The 17,191-nt window shown below is 40.8% G+C and overlaps 2 protein-coding genes across 7 annotated transcripts in view; one reads left to right on the top strand and one right to left on the bottom strand.

Annotated features, from left to right (window-relative positions):
• Positions 1–453: 453 nt before the first annotated feature.
• Positions 454–12,984, bottom strand: hnrnpub (heterogeneous nuclear ribonucleoprotein Ub). The gene is made up of 14 exons (XM_007567778.2): positions 12,386–12,984; positions 9,974–10,088; positions 7,481–7,560; positions 7,244–7,383; positions 6,374–6,473; positions 6,033–6,145; positions 5,417–5,680; positions 5,227–5,346; positions 5,018–5,146; positions 4,131–4,299; positions 3,759–4,052; positions 3,397–3,686; positions 3,171–3,308; positions 454–1,244 (listed from the first exon to the last, which is right to left on the bottom strand). Exons 1-14 carry the CDS (start codon positions 12,828–12,830, stop codon positions 1,194–1,196), a joined length of 2,448 nt encoding a protein of 815 aa, XP_007567840.1. The 5' UTR covers positions 12,831–12,984; the 3' UTR covers positions 454–1,193.
• A 2,366-nt stretch (positions 12,985–15,350) lies between these two features.
• Positions 15,351–17,191, top strand: part of LOC103148826 (kinesin-like protein KIF26B) — a 33,437-nt gene continuing 31,596 nt past the window's right edge. For all 6 annotated transcript variants that reach the window (XM_007567777.2, XM_016679515.1, XM_016679518.1 and 3 more), the window contains exons 1-2: positions 15,351–15,597; positions 15,827–16,195. In XM_007567777.2, the coding sequence (XP_007567839.1) occupies positions 15,538–15,597; positions 15,827–16,195 (429 nt within the window). In that variant the 5' untranslated portion in view covers positions 15,351–15,537. The remainder of the gene's footprint in view (positions 15,598–15,826; positions 16,196–17,191) is intronic.

Genomic DNA, 17,191 nt, shown 5'->3' with positions numbered 1-17,191 from the left:
GAAAATGTAACTTTTCGATCTCAAATTTTCTAGAAAAAAAAGGAAAATTTTTCCTAGCAAATTTTTCAGATCTTCTAATTTATGAGTTTGAAGCAAATTCTCAAAATCAGAAATGTCCTTGTTTTTTCAAAGAAAGTCTAAAGACTTGATGTTTTAGATCTAAAAAAAAAAATTGAGTTTTTGGTAGAAATTCATTTTTCTCCCATCTATAATGGCCTCAACAAGCCATCATAAGATTCAGTGCACACATACACACAAAAAATATAATTTAAAAAGAAAAAGGCATAATGGAGTATAAAATGGCTTTGCTTTGTCCTGAAAACAGCTTAGCTGAAATACTTTCTAAAATTTATTTACAGCGAGAGAACGGAAATATGCGACACTAACGTTTCGCTTTGTTTCTTCAAAGGTCATTTACTCACCTTTGACATAAATGAAAGCCATAAGCCGGGATGAATGTAAAAAAAGCAAACAAGTAGTTTATTGTAGGTCTATGATATTACAAGTTTGATGGTGGGAACAAATAAAGAAAAAAAAATCATTAATCTACCATCGTCTGTTTAACTGTTGAACATTAAAGCGCTGACATGAACAGTCTACTAACAGAAGCTGTCCTGCTTTCCTGTTTATGTCAATCGTCACATTTCTTACAGTCTGACAAGCTACAGAGAAAAAAAATATTTACAATTTGTAATAAAAAAGCAAATCAAAGCAATCACAGCACAGATAAAATGCACAACCCTGAAGAACAACAAATGGGAAAAAAAAAATAAAATAAAAAAAATCAGAAATCGCCCCACTTCTGTTTCCTGTTCCTGATTTTACAAACAATTTTTTCTAAAAGCATGTCATTTAAAAAGTGGTTGAACAGGGGGGACTTTTTTTTTTAAATGTACAACAAAGAAAATAAAATAAAAAATACCCAAACAGTGTCTGAATGAGACAGAACCCACAATCAAATAGACTTTATAAAGCTCTGATTACGTTTTCTGCTTCCTGCTCTCCTCTGGTGGAATGTTCTGGATCCAGATCAAATCGCCTCACGCTGTTTTGGAAGTCGGTGGGTTTTCGACCTTTAAAAGTGGGTTTTAGGGGAACAAAGTCAAACAGTGAAGGGGGGAGGGAGAGAGGGGATGTTCCGTGGCTAGTGGTGGGTTCTCAGTGTCGGCCACCAGTCCATAAGAACAACTGTCTTAGTAATATCCAGGCTGGTACTGCTGGCTCCAAGGTTTCTGGTTCCAGAACTGCAAAACAAAGTTTAGAGTTAAAACTGGACCAAGTCTAAAGAATGCCCCTTTCATTTCTGAAATAAATAAATAATAAATAAAATAAAATGTTGCATTAAAAACACAAACATCAATGTATTTCACGTGATAAATTAGCACAAAGTAGCTGTGAAGTGGAAGGAAACTGTATGTATTCCACTACTTGGATATCTCCATATAAAATGCAGAGCAATTCACTATATTAAGGTACATTTTCTCAGCTTTGATTCATTTTGTGGTGCCCTGAAGATGCCCGTTTCAAATGAGAGTATTATTCAGGAGAAGGATTTGTGTTTGTGACATTATGAATGCAGTTATAGCCATACAGTTACCTACAAAAGTAAGAAACAGACTGTTTTTAATAATAATTTGTCATTACCACAAAATATTGCAATATAATTTTGAGTCCATATTGCCCAGCCCTTTATAGACCCAATGGTTCTGTAGAGAGCAGAGGTTCAACCTTCAAACGTCAGAGCAAAAAGGGGATGGTTGAGATCCAAGAAAAGTCAAAGTTAAACTCTGATCTGTCATATTGAAGTTTGTTTATAAAATGTGATGGAATAAGAAAAGCTTTAAGGGAAATAAGTGCTTTTTAGCAGCCGTTTCATTTGAACAGAACTCCAGCTGTACTAACATGACCGGACACTAGGGGGTGCACTGACTGCAGATTTATAACCCCTCACTGACTTTAAAAAGCCTGATTTTCTAATGGGCTCTTTGCGGTGTATGGTGCATGAGCGAAATACAGCGTTCTTATTCCCGCTTTGAGTTACCCTGACAGCTAGAAAAGACAAAGTCGTATTTCAAACACAAATAAAGCAATACTATGAACATTGTTGTCTTCCTAATATAATGGGCTTTTAAGTTTTCATGGATTTCCAAACGATCCTGAATTAAGAAGATGGTGGCTTGTAAATATTCGTCGCTACTAGTTAAAGCTAACGCCGCACAGCAAAGTTTGCAGCCTTCACTTCACTCCGAATCAGCTTCTTCAGCCTAAAACGACCGGGGGAGACGGATGGTAAATAAAGGAGCTGTCCCTGTGTTATTTCCATGGAATCACTTCTGTATTCAGCCTGAAAGAGCGAGTTTATGGGAACGAGTGAGCAGACCAGAGCCAAACAGCCGAGCAGCTGATCCACCTGAACACACTGCTGTAAACACCGTCCTATCTGAGCTCTTCACAAGAAACATGCAAAAGTAATAAAACAAAATAACACGGAGACCTTAAAGAACAATGTAGCACAACAACTTTGAACTGAACTTGAACTCTGACACCAGAGCTGCTCTACTGTTAAGCTATGGGGTTTGTTGTGCTTCCTCATGCTTCAGAAACAAAAAGCCCAAACCATAACCTCCCCTGTTACTTGGTCTCTGACAATAATAACTATGAACAAACATAACGTACTTGAAAATAAATACAAAATAAGGTAAAATCATTGTCCATTAGAATGGATTAAAATGTTTAGATACCATCTGTGAATGTATAACGAGGCGTACATCTTAAAACCTTTCTCCAGCTTACTTGTTGGGGCTTCAGATCGGTGTACATCATTAATTGTTACTTTGCCCAAGCCCTGCAAGCAGCTAGTGTAAAATGCCATTTTCAATAAACTGGAAATGCTTTTCCCCAAATGCTGAAGCTGACATGCAAAGAGCCCATTCTGTCTTTGTCAATATGATTTTTGGTCTGAAAAGTTTGTAACTATAGCAACAAAGTCACCAAGTTGGCAGCAGAGTAACTAGTATCTATGCCTGAGGAGAAGTGACCTAGCAGGGTGGGATCACTGGATAAGATTGGATTTTTTTGTTAAAAGTATCTTCCGATTGCAGAATGAAGGCTGATTCATCGTTGCATCCCCTACTGAACACCACCATGACGTCAAAGCTGGAAACACTGACCCCTTGCTGCCAGCTCTGGTTGAAGGCCTGAGCCTTGTCCATGCCGTTCCTGTTGCCAAAGCCCCCGCTGTTCCTGTTGTTGCCATAGTTGCTGTTCTTCTGCCCGAAGTTTCCACGGCCGCCTCCTCTCTGCTGGAACTGGAGGGAGAGAGAACGAGCAAATCGTCAGCACATCTACAACCGCCTCATGATAACGCCAAGGTAACATTGTGAGGAAGACACCTACGTGGGCAGGGGGCCCCCTGTTGGCGTTGCGGTTCATGTTGCCTCCACCTCTGTTCATCTGACCCCCTCGGCTCATTTGACCTCCTCTGTTCATCTGGCCGCCGCGGTTCATGGGCCCTCCTCGGAGTCCCATGCCGCCCCTCATGGGTCCACCTCTTGGGGATCCGGCCAGGCTGGGGATGGGGCCGCCACCCCGTCCGAAGCTACCGGGCCGGGGAAAGCCACCCCTGAAGGCTGGTGGAGGAAGAAAGCCGCGAGGAGGACGGTTGAAGCCGCCACGTGGGCCAGGGCCTAAGGAGAGCAACAAACCACCGTAAGCCGACATCTAAAACCAGCAAACATCTCCATTTCGGCTGATCCTACCTCCTCTGAAGTTGCCTCTGTTCTGGAAGCCTCCACGTCCGCCGCCGCCCCTTTGTCCCTGTCCACTGCGTCCGAACTGATTCTTGCCTCCCCGGCCGCTGCCACGAGGGCCTCCTCCTCCGCTGCCGCCTCTTTTTGGAGTCGTGCTCCCTTGGTTGGGTTTCTTCTCAGCAGGCAGGGCAGTCTTGCTCTCCTCTTTGTACTGCTCCAGCAGCTTGGCGGCATCATCCTTTGGCAGCTCAGCATACGTCACCTCGTTGAAGCTCTCCCCTTCTTCCGGCAGGGCGTAGAACCCTGGAAGGTCAACCAATTGGGATTGGTTAGGAATGGAAGAGGTGCTATTAAGATGAAAAGTGGGTGAAGGAGTTTTACCTTTCATTTTGAGCAGTGCATGCTCAGGCACTTCCTTGCCATCACTCTCAACCTTCTTCTGGACCCTCATCTTGTATTCCTCGTCTGTGGGGAAGACGACCACAGCCTTGCGCTGGAACCCAGCAAACAGACACATCTTCCTCTTCTGGCCCGGTGCGGACAAGTTAGTCTGGAAAAAGGAGAAGAAAATTTTAATTTGCTCCTTTAATTTATGCACGGTTCACCAACTCAAATTTTAAATTTTAATACAACTCTAAATGAAATTTAAGACTTCTCCACAGAAATGTATGAACTTTGTCCAGTCAACTGGTGATAAATTTGCATTTATCCATGACATACAAAAAAGAAGCTAGCTAGCAAACATACACTTTCTATCTAGAAACTAGCTAATAAAACTATAACTAGCTAGAGCATATCCTATAGCTGGCTAGCAAACTATATTTTGCTAGTTGGTAGGCACTCTAGTAACCTATAGTTTTTCAAGATTTTTAGATAAGTTAACTAGAAAGCATACCCCTTCTAGTTGCTCTAGATAGAGAGCTAAACTAATGCTAGCTAGAAAGGGTAAAAGTACGTTTTTTGTTTTTCCCCTCTTGGCAAAGCTTTTCAGGCTACTGGGAACTCACTGCTAATATACTTTTATCTTTTTCTAGCTACCTAGAAAGGATATAGCTAGCTGGAAGACTAGATAGAAGGTAGCCTCAAAAATCTTGCAAGAAAAAATCCCCACATAGAATATGAGATTAAATAGTCCTGCAAAGACAAAACTAAATGACCTGTGATTAATGCATTTAAGGTCAACTTACTTTTTAAATATGAATTTAAGACTTTTTAAGCCTTCAACTTTAAGGATAAGCAGACAGCCCAGCTCTGACCAGTCAACTTACATGATCCAGAATGTAGTTCCTCTTCTTGCGAGCAGCGATCTCAATGAATTTGCCCAGGAACAGTGGAGCTCTTTGGGAAATAGCACTCAGCTTGGTGATATCCTTGGACTGGCGTTTCAAACTGTTGATCTGCAGTCGAACGAGGCAAACAGTGATTAAAATCTCAAAGTGAAGACTGGAGGCAGCATTAGATTTCTGACAGTACTGACCATCATCTTGTCCACAATGGTGTCACTGCTCAGGATGTAGTATTTCCCAGGGTTCTGCTGGACTTGGTTCTTGACCCATGTAGTTTTGCCAGAGCCAGGCAGACCAACCATAACGATGATCTACAAACAAGATGACAGTCAGATGCAAACCAACAGAGTAAATCCTCCCCTGACGGGGTCCTGTACTGACCTCGCAATCGGCCTTAGTCTGGGGTCCCTTCAGCCCCCTCACTCGCTCACTGACAGGGATTTGCTGCAGGAAGGTGTAGCCCTCTGGTGTTGGGAAGTACGGCGTCTCCATCTGGCCAAAGTTAAACTCCACAGCGCAGTTGCGACAGATGACATGTGGGAAAAGGGCCTGGCCGTTTAAGCAGTCCTTGAGGACCCTGAAAGCGACGGCTGGTTCCCCACCGTTCTTGGCGAAGGACAGGACCAACTCCTCGCCCTCAAAGTCCTATACAGAAATAAAACGGATTTATGACCACCAACATTTTTTTCCAATTAATTTAAGACATTTTAAGGCCTTCATTTTAGATGACAAAATTTGGACAAGTATGTGCAGAAACTTGTCACACACCACTTGTTTCTTTTGATTCTACTGATGGACACAGGAAGGGCAGAATAATATTTTTTCATCTTTTGCTCATCTTACAGTTAGCTAAAATGATCACTTGGTCAAAGCTTTGGGAGTGGAAATGGGCCACAAAATTCTGCTTGGTGCACCTCTAGAGAATTATGAAATGGTGCATCGACATCATGTTTACATTTCCAACTTATTCCAAACATTCTTGGAAGTGTTGTCTTACAATGAGGCAACAGATGACGTCGTTCTCCTCATATGTTTCCCCAAAGTCTTCAGTCACACAGTTGGTGGTCTTCTTCCCTTTGCAGGAGTAACCATAGGAAAACTCTTCCTCACCTGAAGAGTGAGAAAAAAAATTATATTATGGTTGCTTGAAAACCACTAGAGGGCAGTGTTCACACCCACTAAAGGTGTTTCTCCCTGATTTAGTGACAACTGGCAACACTGGACAGAAAGTAAGTAATTAAATGAATCAACAAGGGACTGTTAGTGCCAGCCTTTCATCCAGTTGTATTAGTATTAAAATCTAAACAGAACTTTTGAATCAAGCCAATCAGGACTGACCCAGCAGCAGCGTCCCAGTTGACAAGGACCATCCAACCTGAACATCATGGATTTCCAAGTTCTTGCTGGAAATGTGCTTCACTGAAATCTTCTCTGTGAGCTGGAGTCACAAAATCAAAAATTACAAGTTTGCCATACCACACAGCCAGGTGTCTTAAAAGAGCAAAAATAAATAAAAGAAACAGGGTTCGTACATTTCCTCACACCACTTTGGGGAAACAAACAATCCAAGTGAACCAAAGACAGTTACAAATCACTATTATAAAAACATAGCTCATCACAAAGAATGAGTTATAATATTCTTCATAGAAGAGACAACATAAACTAAAATATAACAAAATGTTATATTTTAAAATGTCTTTCACACCTGACTGGTCTAAGAAAAAAAATGAAACAAACAGTAACTTAAAATTTTTTTAAAAATCCCCCAATTTCAATTGTTCATTCAATGTAATGAATATTTAATCCTTCTGCTCAAATTAAATGCTTAAACACAATATATAAAGAAAGTTACAAAAGGAATCTTAAAAAAAAGAAGAAATAATTTAATAAAAGAAATAGTTTTGCTCATTCTAACCAACTTAAAACAATAAATGTTTGGTCTGATTTAACTTCAGACGGCAAGGAAAAACTCTATTAGCTGTACAAAAATATCTGGTTTCAACTGAAAAAGTTAGGCTTTTAATCAAACGTTAGATTGCACCAAACTGTGGAGTTTGAATATCCATCACTTTCAATGATTTTATACAGAAATAAAACACTTTCCAAACCTTAATTACGCTTAAAAATTTCAAGTGTACAAACCCCAGAAAAGGGAGGGAAAAAAAAAAAAAAAAACACACAATGTTGGTAATGATGATAATTATGAACCTTCATCTCAAAGCAAGCTTTGCCAGAGTTCACCCCATAGGTTCCCTTTCCTCCAGACCACAGATAAGCAAAGCTCTCCATGATGAGCGATGAAGCACTGTAGCGGTCACGGGACACCTTAAAGTGCAGGTCACAGTTATCTAGAACAGACAAAAACAAATCAAACCCCATTTATAAATGTGTTAATTGATCTACATGCTGAATGAGAATTGGCGAGATAAAGAGGAGAAAACCTACAGGTGTCCAAGCAGACCGTGGTCTCATCACACTCTTCATCTTCTTCCTCCAGCGGTGGTACGGGAGACTTAAAAGAGGCACTGGAGAAATAAGAGCAGCAAGTCAATTAGAAGACTGGAACTTGACCACAGCTCCAAAGAATTTTCATGATGCAGTCAGGACCGCTTGCTGAGAGATGGTGGGAACAGAAAGTGGGAAGCCAGACGAGAGAGGGCCAAGAAAAGGACATGAACTGGAAAATGAGCCTTTAACCTTTTCTGACAGTGGTCTGTGTTTTAGACCTGGACAGGTAACTTACCTTGGAGCATCCAGCGAATTCTAAAAAATAAATGTGGAGAATACACAAAGAAAAAGCACTGCAGCTGGTCTTATTGAGCAAGGCTGATGGACAAAAGTATTGGTGGCCATCTTGCTTTCAGTTGAGTGTGTTTGTGTCCTTTGGACTGCTGTGGAGACAGCCACAACTCCAGATGTCTAACAGTCATGCTTGGCTTTAGTGCAGGGAGTGTATTTACACACTGATTGCAACTCCTTGACCCATTTAGACGGATTGAGAATGGTTTTAGCTCAAGAACTTATGTACAGACACAACCACGTGTGTTGGTACCACTGGTAAAGATGCAAAAAATTTTTAAAGTAACATCAAATGCTCATTTTTAGAAAAGTCCCAACTTTAGCTTGAGTAAATGTATACAGGGGGAGAGAGGGAGAGAGAGAAAAAAGATTGATATGTGGCAAAGCTGTTCGTTCTCCCTGCTTTGTAGCTGTGAGCCTGTTTTAAAGTTGCAGTCTTATACATTTTCTAGGTACATGGTGCATTTTAATGCTCCATCAAGTAACTATGTTACCTTCAGTTAGTATAAAAACTATATAAATATCAAATACCACTTGTTAACTCATTGAAATTGGGCCTCTGTCTCTTTAAGAAACTCCTGTTCTTTCTGAAACTCCACCCTGAGGAAGTCATCACAACATGGCTCCTCTATTAATCGTGATGAATTGATTACTGAAATAATAGTCAACTAATTTAGTGATTAGTTGTTAACTGGAGTATACAGACTCAAAAAAGAAGCCAAAAACTTAAGTCTGTAAATCTGTTTTACTCAGAACTAAAGTGGTGGTTTTAGTTTTACCTGGTTCAAATTTAGTGGGAAAAAAAACAAAACAAAAAAACTACAGAGTAGAGTAACACCTTTACCAGGAGTACCAACAAAATGGTTCAAGTCAGTAGTAGGAATAGAGGGAGTAATTCAATCTGTGTTGCGGTTTCTAGATTTCTTGATAACCAGAGCTATTTTTTTATTTTTATTTTTTTAATCAGATTCACCCACAAACAGATCTGAATTGTCAACATGTGATGGGGGGAGAAAGTGGAGGCGTCTATATTTGCATTTTCAACACAATGACTTAGATCTCCACAACTGTGTTTGAGGGTGACGACCATATAGCAAACAAAACAAACAAAAAAAAAACCAAGCTAGCTGTAAGACGTTACAGCAGAAATTGTTGCAAAAATTCTTAGTCCCGCCCCCTAAGACCTCACATCCAATAAAAATAAAATAATTTTTTTTTTAAAGTTTCCAGATGTATTTTCACTTTTGCCCGTTGATCCTTCCGTGTACTGCAGAAGCAGCGCAATGAAAACAAAACAATAAGAAAAGAAAATACACTGACCAGGAAGAGTAGGTATATGTACACACACACACACACACACACACACACCCTTACATGCAGGCCATGCGTGATGTCACCTATGAGGGAGGAGGGGTAAAGAGGCCACGCCCATTCACACAGGCAGCCACACCATGAGGACTGACGACAGGATATGATACAGAAATAGCATTTGAACATCATACAGTCAGTGAAATCAAAACAAAAATAGACTACTGCGAGGAAAAAACGATGGACGACCAATAGCGAGCTCCTCCGTGGGAACTGACCTACATCCTTGAGAGCTAGCCCTGTAGCTGTGGACTCCTCATCCCCTCGCCTCTCAGCTAAACCCTGACTTATTTAAAAATTTAACTTAAAGGTATACATCTGATACTTTCACTGGGATCTACGACAGCAGCTTCCTAATACCTTGAGGACACAACGGGCTTTCTAAAAAATAAAAAACAATAAGTGGCATGAGGAACAGATGTGAAAATTCATAGAAGTTATATAGATGCACTTCTGCTACAGAACTGCAGTCACCCTCCCCTCGACCCCTCCCCCAAAAAAAAGACAAGACACACTTGTGAGGTGGGCACTGGAAGACAGTAAACGGTAAGGCTCTTTACAGCTTAAGTCAGGGGATAACCCTCAAAATACATGTGTGGAAGAAGTTGTGTAGTTATACTTTTCAATAAAGAAAAAACAACAACAAAAATTAGAGGATTCTGACCTCTTGCTAGAGAAGTGCATTGGCACTTAAAGCCAATACAAGTCAACAAAGCTACGCATGGCGCTTCAGGGATGCCGAAGGCCATATTCGCTCTGTCCCGTCCTTACCAGCTGTATTTGTTCTCTTCAATAAACTCAAAGTAGCCCCTTCCATGTTCCTCCCGGCGTCTCTTAACACCCTTCTTATTCTTCTGATCAGCATTCGTGTCTTTGTCCGCATCCCCTTTGAAAATAGAACAAAGATATAGAATGAGGTGCTCCTTTTTTTTTTCTCTTTTTGAGACAGAGAGAGAGAGGTCGGACTGGCAGTGGGGGTTTTGAGCCCACAAAGCCCGTTCATTAGTTACACTTGTGTCCAACGTAAATCAGCATTGCTTTAAGAAGAGGCGACGCCTCGTGGGATACACTTAAAAACAGCACAATATGTCATGAGTTGGTAACAGTTCTTAAGACCAGGTAGTATTTAGAACATAAACTGGTCCAAAATGGACAATAAAGAGAGGTGTTTACTGGGGCTGGAAAGTTAAAAACAAAGAAAATCTAAATAAATTAAGGAATAACCCTGAGAAACAGGGGGGCGGGGGGATAAAAATACAAAATGTGTTCTATATTTTAAGAGGGTCTACAGTTATCAGGGATCAATGCATCATGCAAGTAAACCTACCTAGATCTGGATTAACCTTACCTCCCTTGTGTTTTAAACTAACTGATTCTGGTGATCCAGTTTTCTGCACGCCCGAGACGAAACGCGGAAACCAGACGGTTTGGTGTCGCTTCGTTCTTGAAGCGTAGCTTCAGGGTAGCCACTTCAGAAATTCCCAACTCGGTTTGATTCAAAGTCGAGTGTGAGAGGTTGGTTAGAAGGTTGCGAACTTCTGGGAGTAAAGGTGGGGGTCAGTGTGTGATGAACACACACGCCACAAAAGTGGAAGCAGATAAAACAACATGCTTATTTATGAATGAAAATCAACACGTGCACAGACTAGGAATCTGCTCAAAAGTTAAAAACCAGATTTTTTAATTTTTGTGTCGTCTCCAAAATCCAGAATATTCTGGCAGTTTTATGTGTTAGTCTCTTATTAAAAAACAGACCGACAATAAAACCCAGTTTTCCTGTTTCTTTCTTCTTTTTTAACAAACTTAAATTAGACTGAAGTTGGCTTTTAATTGAGTAAAGTTTTTGACATGTGGACAAACTAATCTGTTCAATTCTATAATATTCAAAAAGATCAGTATTGGGTTACTCTATATTGTGCACAGCTCATTAAAAACTATGATCAGTATTACAGTATTCCACAAATAGATCGATAAAACCATTCGATGATTCAGTTTTGATTTAGTTTAAAATCTCAAAATAAAAAGCAGAAATGTTCTTTACTTTGTTTTTACTTAAATGAATTTAATGGCATCAGTACGTTTTCCAAAAGATGTTTTGTCAATATAGGGAGTCCTCCAATTACTAACCAGAATAAAAAGGTTTTTCCAATACTCTGATAAAGTTTTTATCTTTTAGAAAACTGAAAAAAGTATGGAAACTGACTTAAATTTTCAATACTGCCTGAGTGGCACCACACTTTTACATAACTTCTACATTATCTTTATAACTTTGTGAAGTATTCAGATACTTCAGACACTCGGAAATAATTTTGTTTTAGCTTTGATGTTTAATTCCTTGATATCCAAGCCTTGAAAAACCACCTTACAGCAGATGGAGACTAATAAGCTTTGCTCCATTTAAAACAAGTAGTGGTTGTCTAGTCATATAGATCTGCAGTTTTACACATGCACACCTTTAAGTGTGCCACTTTAGAAGCAGTACACTCATAATTATCCAACATAAAAGTAAAAATTGTGTGGAATAAAAACAGTAATGCGAGACGAATATGGGCAGTACGAGAAAAGGAGGTAAATCTGACTCTCGCTTCAGAAGAGCAGAAGTTGGCAACCCAGCAGAAATAGGAAAGTCTATTTCACAAACAACGTGAAATAAGTTAAGTCTACATTAAGCCAATTCACATTAATTTTAACCCAAAGCTCCCATTTATTGCTAAACATCATGGTTGGGAATCTCTGAAATGGCTAACAGGCTTAGCTTACCGCCAGACACAAAGAGAATGACGCTTACTAGCATGCTAACTCCTACCGAAAACGAAACAAAAAGTAGTAAACAGTTACTAATTTCTCGGTAGTCATTGAATGTCTAAACGTTGGTAAAATATTTTAGATAACACAACCCAAAAAGAAAAAACGTAACTTATGCTTTGGGAACGTCAGCCACGTCGAGATATTACGCGCCATAAAATAAGCTAACTAAGGATGCTAGCTTGCTAAGTGTTAGCGTCGACCGCGGCCTAGCGGGGCTCACGCTGTGACTCAACATGGACGCTGAGCGCTGAACGCTTTCGAATCTAACCGGCCCCATCCCTTCATCGAAAAAAAAAAAAAAAAAAAAAAAAAAACCGGCATCCAACCACGGCCCATACAACCAGGCATTTTCCTGAGCAACTCTCTGTAACTCACCCTCTGCAGCGTTGTCTCCGGGCTCACCATCTTCGATTTTTTCCATGTCGTCCACATCCGCCTTCAGCATGGGATCCATTTCATCGTCCTCGTCCCCGTCCCCTCCGTCTTCTCCCTCACCCATTTCTTCGTCCTCGGCGACGCCGTTGCCGTCGTCCTCATTCTCTGCTTCTTCCTCGTTGGCTTCCATGCTCTCCTCTACTGGGCCTTCACCTTCGCCTTCCTCTTCTTCTCCCATTCCCTCTTGGTCAACAGACTGGTCGAACCCATCATCTACCGAGCCTTCCTGAGCCGCCGAGGTGTCCCCGGCGAGGGCCTCTTCGTCCAGCGCGGCCTGCAGGCGATCCATCAGCTCGGCCTTCAGCCCCTTGTCCGAGAGATTTCGCTTTTTCAGCTCGTCCTTCAGCTCGTTAACTTTGAGCTTCTTCACGTTAATGGTGCTCATTTTTATTGGGAAACGACAAAAGGTTAAAATTCGGTAATTAATAAATAATATGTCGCCCTTAGTTAATAAATGTAGCTCAAAGCCACGCCAAATGTCACCGGCTGTACAACCAATATCTCAACGGCAGAGAGCTGTGCCGAGGCTGCGCCAGAATGAGGAGGAGGGAGGCGAAGACTACCGTAACTACACAGAGAGCAGCGCAGCTTGATATACAACTATCTGTCGCTCTCTTTGTAAGAGATCAACCCTTTCGCAAATAGATTGGTGTGGAAAAAGCAAGTCAACATATGGTCCACACAAAGAGAAATAATTGTTTTAAAAAACATCAAATTAATAATGTTTTTATTACATCCAATCAATTCTGGTTGGATTTTACCAGAAGGAAGATATCGCGCCTTCTGTCACATCGTAAACACAGAACACAAACACTATATTACGGTATGTATAAATGGGGATATTTTCTGAAAACAAAGAAGCTTTTAGACAAATCAAGAACGCGTTTTTTTTCGGTAGGGGCGGGGTGGGTAACTTGCAAGAAAAATAGTATTACCACAAGAACAGCAACAAACTAATACATTTCAAAACCACTTAAACGCCATACTATCATTCTATAGGCCATTGCCTTTTGAAGACTTCAGAAATCAAAGACAATCTATAGGTCTCTAGAGAATAAACAAAAAAAGTTTAAAGTTGCCACACGAAAGGCAATTTTGAAAAAAAATATAATTTTGTGCTTGTTTATTTAATAAGCATTACAGTACAATTTTGAGGTAAGGCCCCATATTCTATGGAGAGAAAATAGTCTCAAAATACCTGTGAGTAATACTGGATTTGTAATCCGTGTAAGCTGCTTTGTGTGTAATTTTGGATAGTTATATCTGTGAAACATAATTTGTGAACTGTTAAAAAAAAGACTGTACGTATCTCCAGGTACTTTTAAATATGTGGTCAAAAACACACAAACTATTACATTGTGAGTACAAAATAAAAGTACACACATACACAATTTCTATAAACATTACAATTCTACACACAGATTTTCTTTAACTTCAGCCTCACAAATCTGATAATTACAAATTCAAACCTTCTACACCTACAAATCATTAAATACGTACAGACAAAACTAAACTTACGTACAGATCAGGTTACAAGTGCACGAGGATTTTTGAGACTTATTTCAGCTTCCAGGGAACGTAAGTGATGCGTTTAAATGCTGGTGGAAATCGAGTCATCTGAGTTTTGTTCAGAGTCTAGTAGTTTTATCCTCTGAACGTTTGTCGCTGTATTTGTGCTGAAGTGGCAAATATGTTTTATCTGTGGAAAACGGAATACCTCACCACACTTTTTCAAAACTTATTTTTTTATGGACATATAGGGCTTCTGGGACACCCCCCCTCCCACCAATTCCTCAGTCATGTTGCTGATTTATTATATTTGTGCAATGTGTGAAATATTCTGATATGCCTTTGTTATATTCACCTAGTGAATATAATTAAGTGAAATAAATTCCCTTTCATTTCTAATTTATTGAATTTGTAGCATCTGACATTGGCTTCTACACAGGACAGAGCGGCTGACTGATGGATTGAGTGAGGTCTGGTGTTATTTTACTTACTGGAGGATCAGGACCTTTCAGATCTGATGGAGTGGCTGCGGGAACACACTGACCCTCTACAACAGGGCTCCTCTGCAACATTTAGCTATGCTCCTGGTCCAACACACTTGAATCAAATGGCAGTCAAGTTCTCCAGTTCTGCTAATAATCTCATGATATGACGCAGGTGAGTTAAAGCAGCAGAGACATTTAAAAGTTGGAGGACACCAACCTTCCTCAGCTGGAGTTGAAGCCTTGCTGCACATCTTTCAGTCAATTGCAATCTCATTTACTTGCATACAGTGCAGTATGTGAACATTACTTGTGGCGAGGTGGTTCGCAGTGTCTTTACTTTAAAACTATTTTTATGACCATTTGTTGAAAGTCAGTCACAAACATATACCTGTAGTGTGACCACTGCTATATGGCAGAAAAAAGTGTGTCACATGATATTAACAGAGGCATCATTCGGTTTATACTGTAGAAAGAACATGACAAAAGTGTTTCCTGAATTAACTTTAATGTACACCACACCTCACTGCACACAAAGGACAGATGGAATATTTAAGATGGCCCCTAATCTGTTGAATCTTTAACAAAATAGGCTCAAAGATTTACATGGGTGGTTGCACAGCTACCCAAAGTTAACCGTTAAATGTAAAAGCTCCTTTTAATCGACTTGGAGAGAGTGAATAAAAGCGCACGCCGCACTGCTTAGATTTTTATTAGTTAAAAAAAGTAGTTTAAAAAATGGCTACCTATTTCTGCACCATGTTTCCTGCTACTTGTTTTTAACGCCGCATGTCTGCTCCAGTGTTTGTCTACGATGCTTGCTCTTTACCGCCCCCCCGAGGCCTTTACCTGAACAGCAAGGTGAAAGGGAAAAGCGCTCCTCTCCTCTCTCGCGCGCTCACTCCTTTTCCACCGCACTGCCGTCATCACACGCCAACCTTCTTCATTTGGCGTCTCCAACCGGTCGACTTTGGCAAAGTTTTTTCACCCCAAAACTAACATGAGTCAGCAGCGTTTGTTTTTGACGTTCGGAGGTTTGTCCGGGTTAATTAAAAATTCGGCCCGCCTTTGTTGGAAAATCTTTTTAAATATTAACAAGTTATGTCCTCTGTGACTGGAAGAGGGGAGAAATTTCCTGCCGCCATCCGAGGAGCGCACTGGGTAAATGTGATTTATTTATGGTTGGGAAACATAAAAAAACCTGAAGCTGCGAGGTTGATGAATTTCTTTCTTTTGTTTTTCTTTATTTTTATTTTTTTAAAGATAAGGTTGCACTTGGGGGAAAAAAATCATTAGGGTGTGGTTACAGTTGCCCACGTCGATTGATATCTAATTTGCCTCTCTGCCAATGCCCACATTCATCCTCTTTATGGTGATTTATTTCTCATAGAACCCAGAAGTGCAGCATCACTGTGACTCCGGCGGTTTTTCTTCGTTCGGCAGCCGGACACGGTGCCAACCGGAGGAGCGCCCCACTCCCGAGGGCTCCGGGGGGCCCACCAGGGACGACCCGCACGGGAATATGTGCCAGAGAGCGAACGAGGTCCCGTCCTACAAGTCCCTGCCAGGGTCGCTCGGGGAGCGGATAAGGATGTCGTTCGGAAGCGGGACGGTGTGCAGGGGCTCTGCCTTGGCGTTGCATCCCGGCTCTGGGAGGTCCGAGAGGAAAGTTGCCTGCTGCGACAAGTGCTCAGCGGCTCTTGTTGCTCTGAAGAAGCAGGCTCTGAGCCTGGCCGTCCACCATCACTTCTCCTCCAAGGTCAGTGAATGAGGCGGTAGTGGATTAGCAGCGCATTATGCCGTCAGACTACAAAAAGATAAACATGACGATAAATTATAATAGTTTTAAAGGACATCAGTCACCTATAGGTACTCTTTTACTCACATACCCTGAGTAAAGTAAAGGAACCCAGCATGCCTAGGTGGGCCCCAAATGGGGGAAAGGTGGGCAGACATATGGGTCCCATATGGATTTGTCCGCGGGTTCCACAGTGGCCCCACATGGGTTTGCCCATGTAGGACCACAGCCTATGTGGGCCCTAAATGGGAAAACCCATGTGGGCCCACCACCATGTAGGGCCCATGTAGGGCCCATGGGGCTGTGGCCCTACATGGGCAAACCCATGTGGCGCCACCGTGGAACCCGCGGACAAACCCATAAGAGACCCATCTGGTCTGCCCTCCTTTTCCCCATATGGGGCCCACCTGGGCATGCTGGCAGGGATAATGGCCATTTAATAAGAACATTAATCCCTGTCGCTAACAAAATGAATTTTGTCAACATTTTGCCATTACATGGAAAAATCTATCCAAAATCAGATATATCTCATACTTTATATATATTAGAAGTGGGTGCTTCTAATCAGTCTAAATAAGCAAAATATATTGATTGACATGCTTGTGATATAGTGATACCAGCACTTTAAAAATGAGTTTAAAAATTTTATTTTCTTCTAATAATTTTGTTTTCTATATAATGTTCAATAATGGTTGATTCTGTAAACATTTCATTTGGATTAAGGTCTCTTCATATGTGATCCAGTTTTAATCCTTACACTTTAGTTGCAGTTGTCAGGTAAAATGTTGAAATTAAAAAGATTAGTGGTATTTTGGTAATTTTTCATGGTTTAATCATAAGCTGATGCAGATTTCTTTGTTCATTTGGAAAAGAAAGGAGTAAAATTATCTTCAGTATTTGTCTCAAAGCAAATTGCTTTAAAAAGTGGCAGGAATTGCCACTTTTTAAAGCAATTTA

The sequence above is a fragment of the Poecilia formosa genome, unplaced genomic scaffold, assembly GCF_000485575.1.
Source record: "Poecilia formosa unplaced genomic scaffold, Poecilia_formosa-5.1.2 Scaffold213, whole genome shotgun sequence".
NCBI lineage: Eukaryota > Metazoa > Chordata > Actinopteri > Cyprinodontiformes > Poeciliidae > Poecilia > Poecilia formosa.
This window is presented reverse-complemented; position numbering and strand designations above follow the sequence as displayed.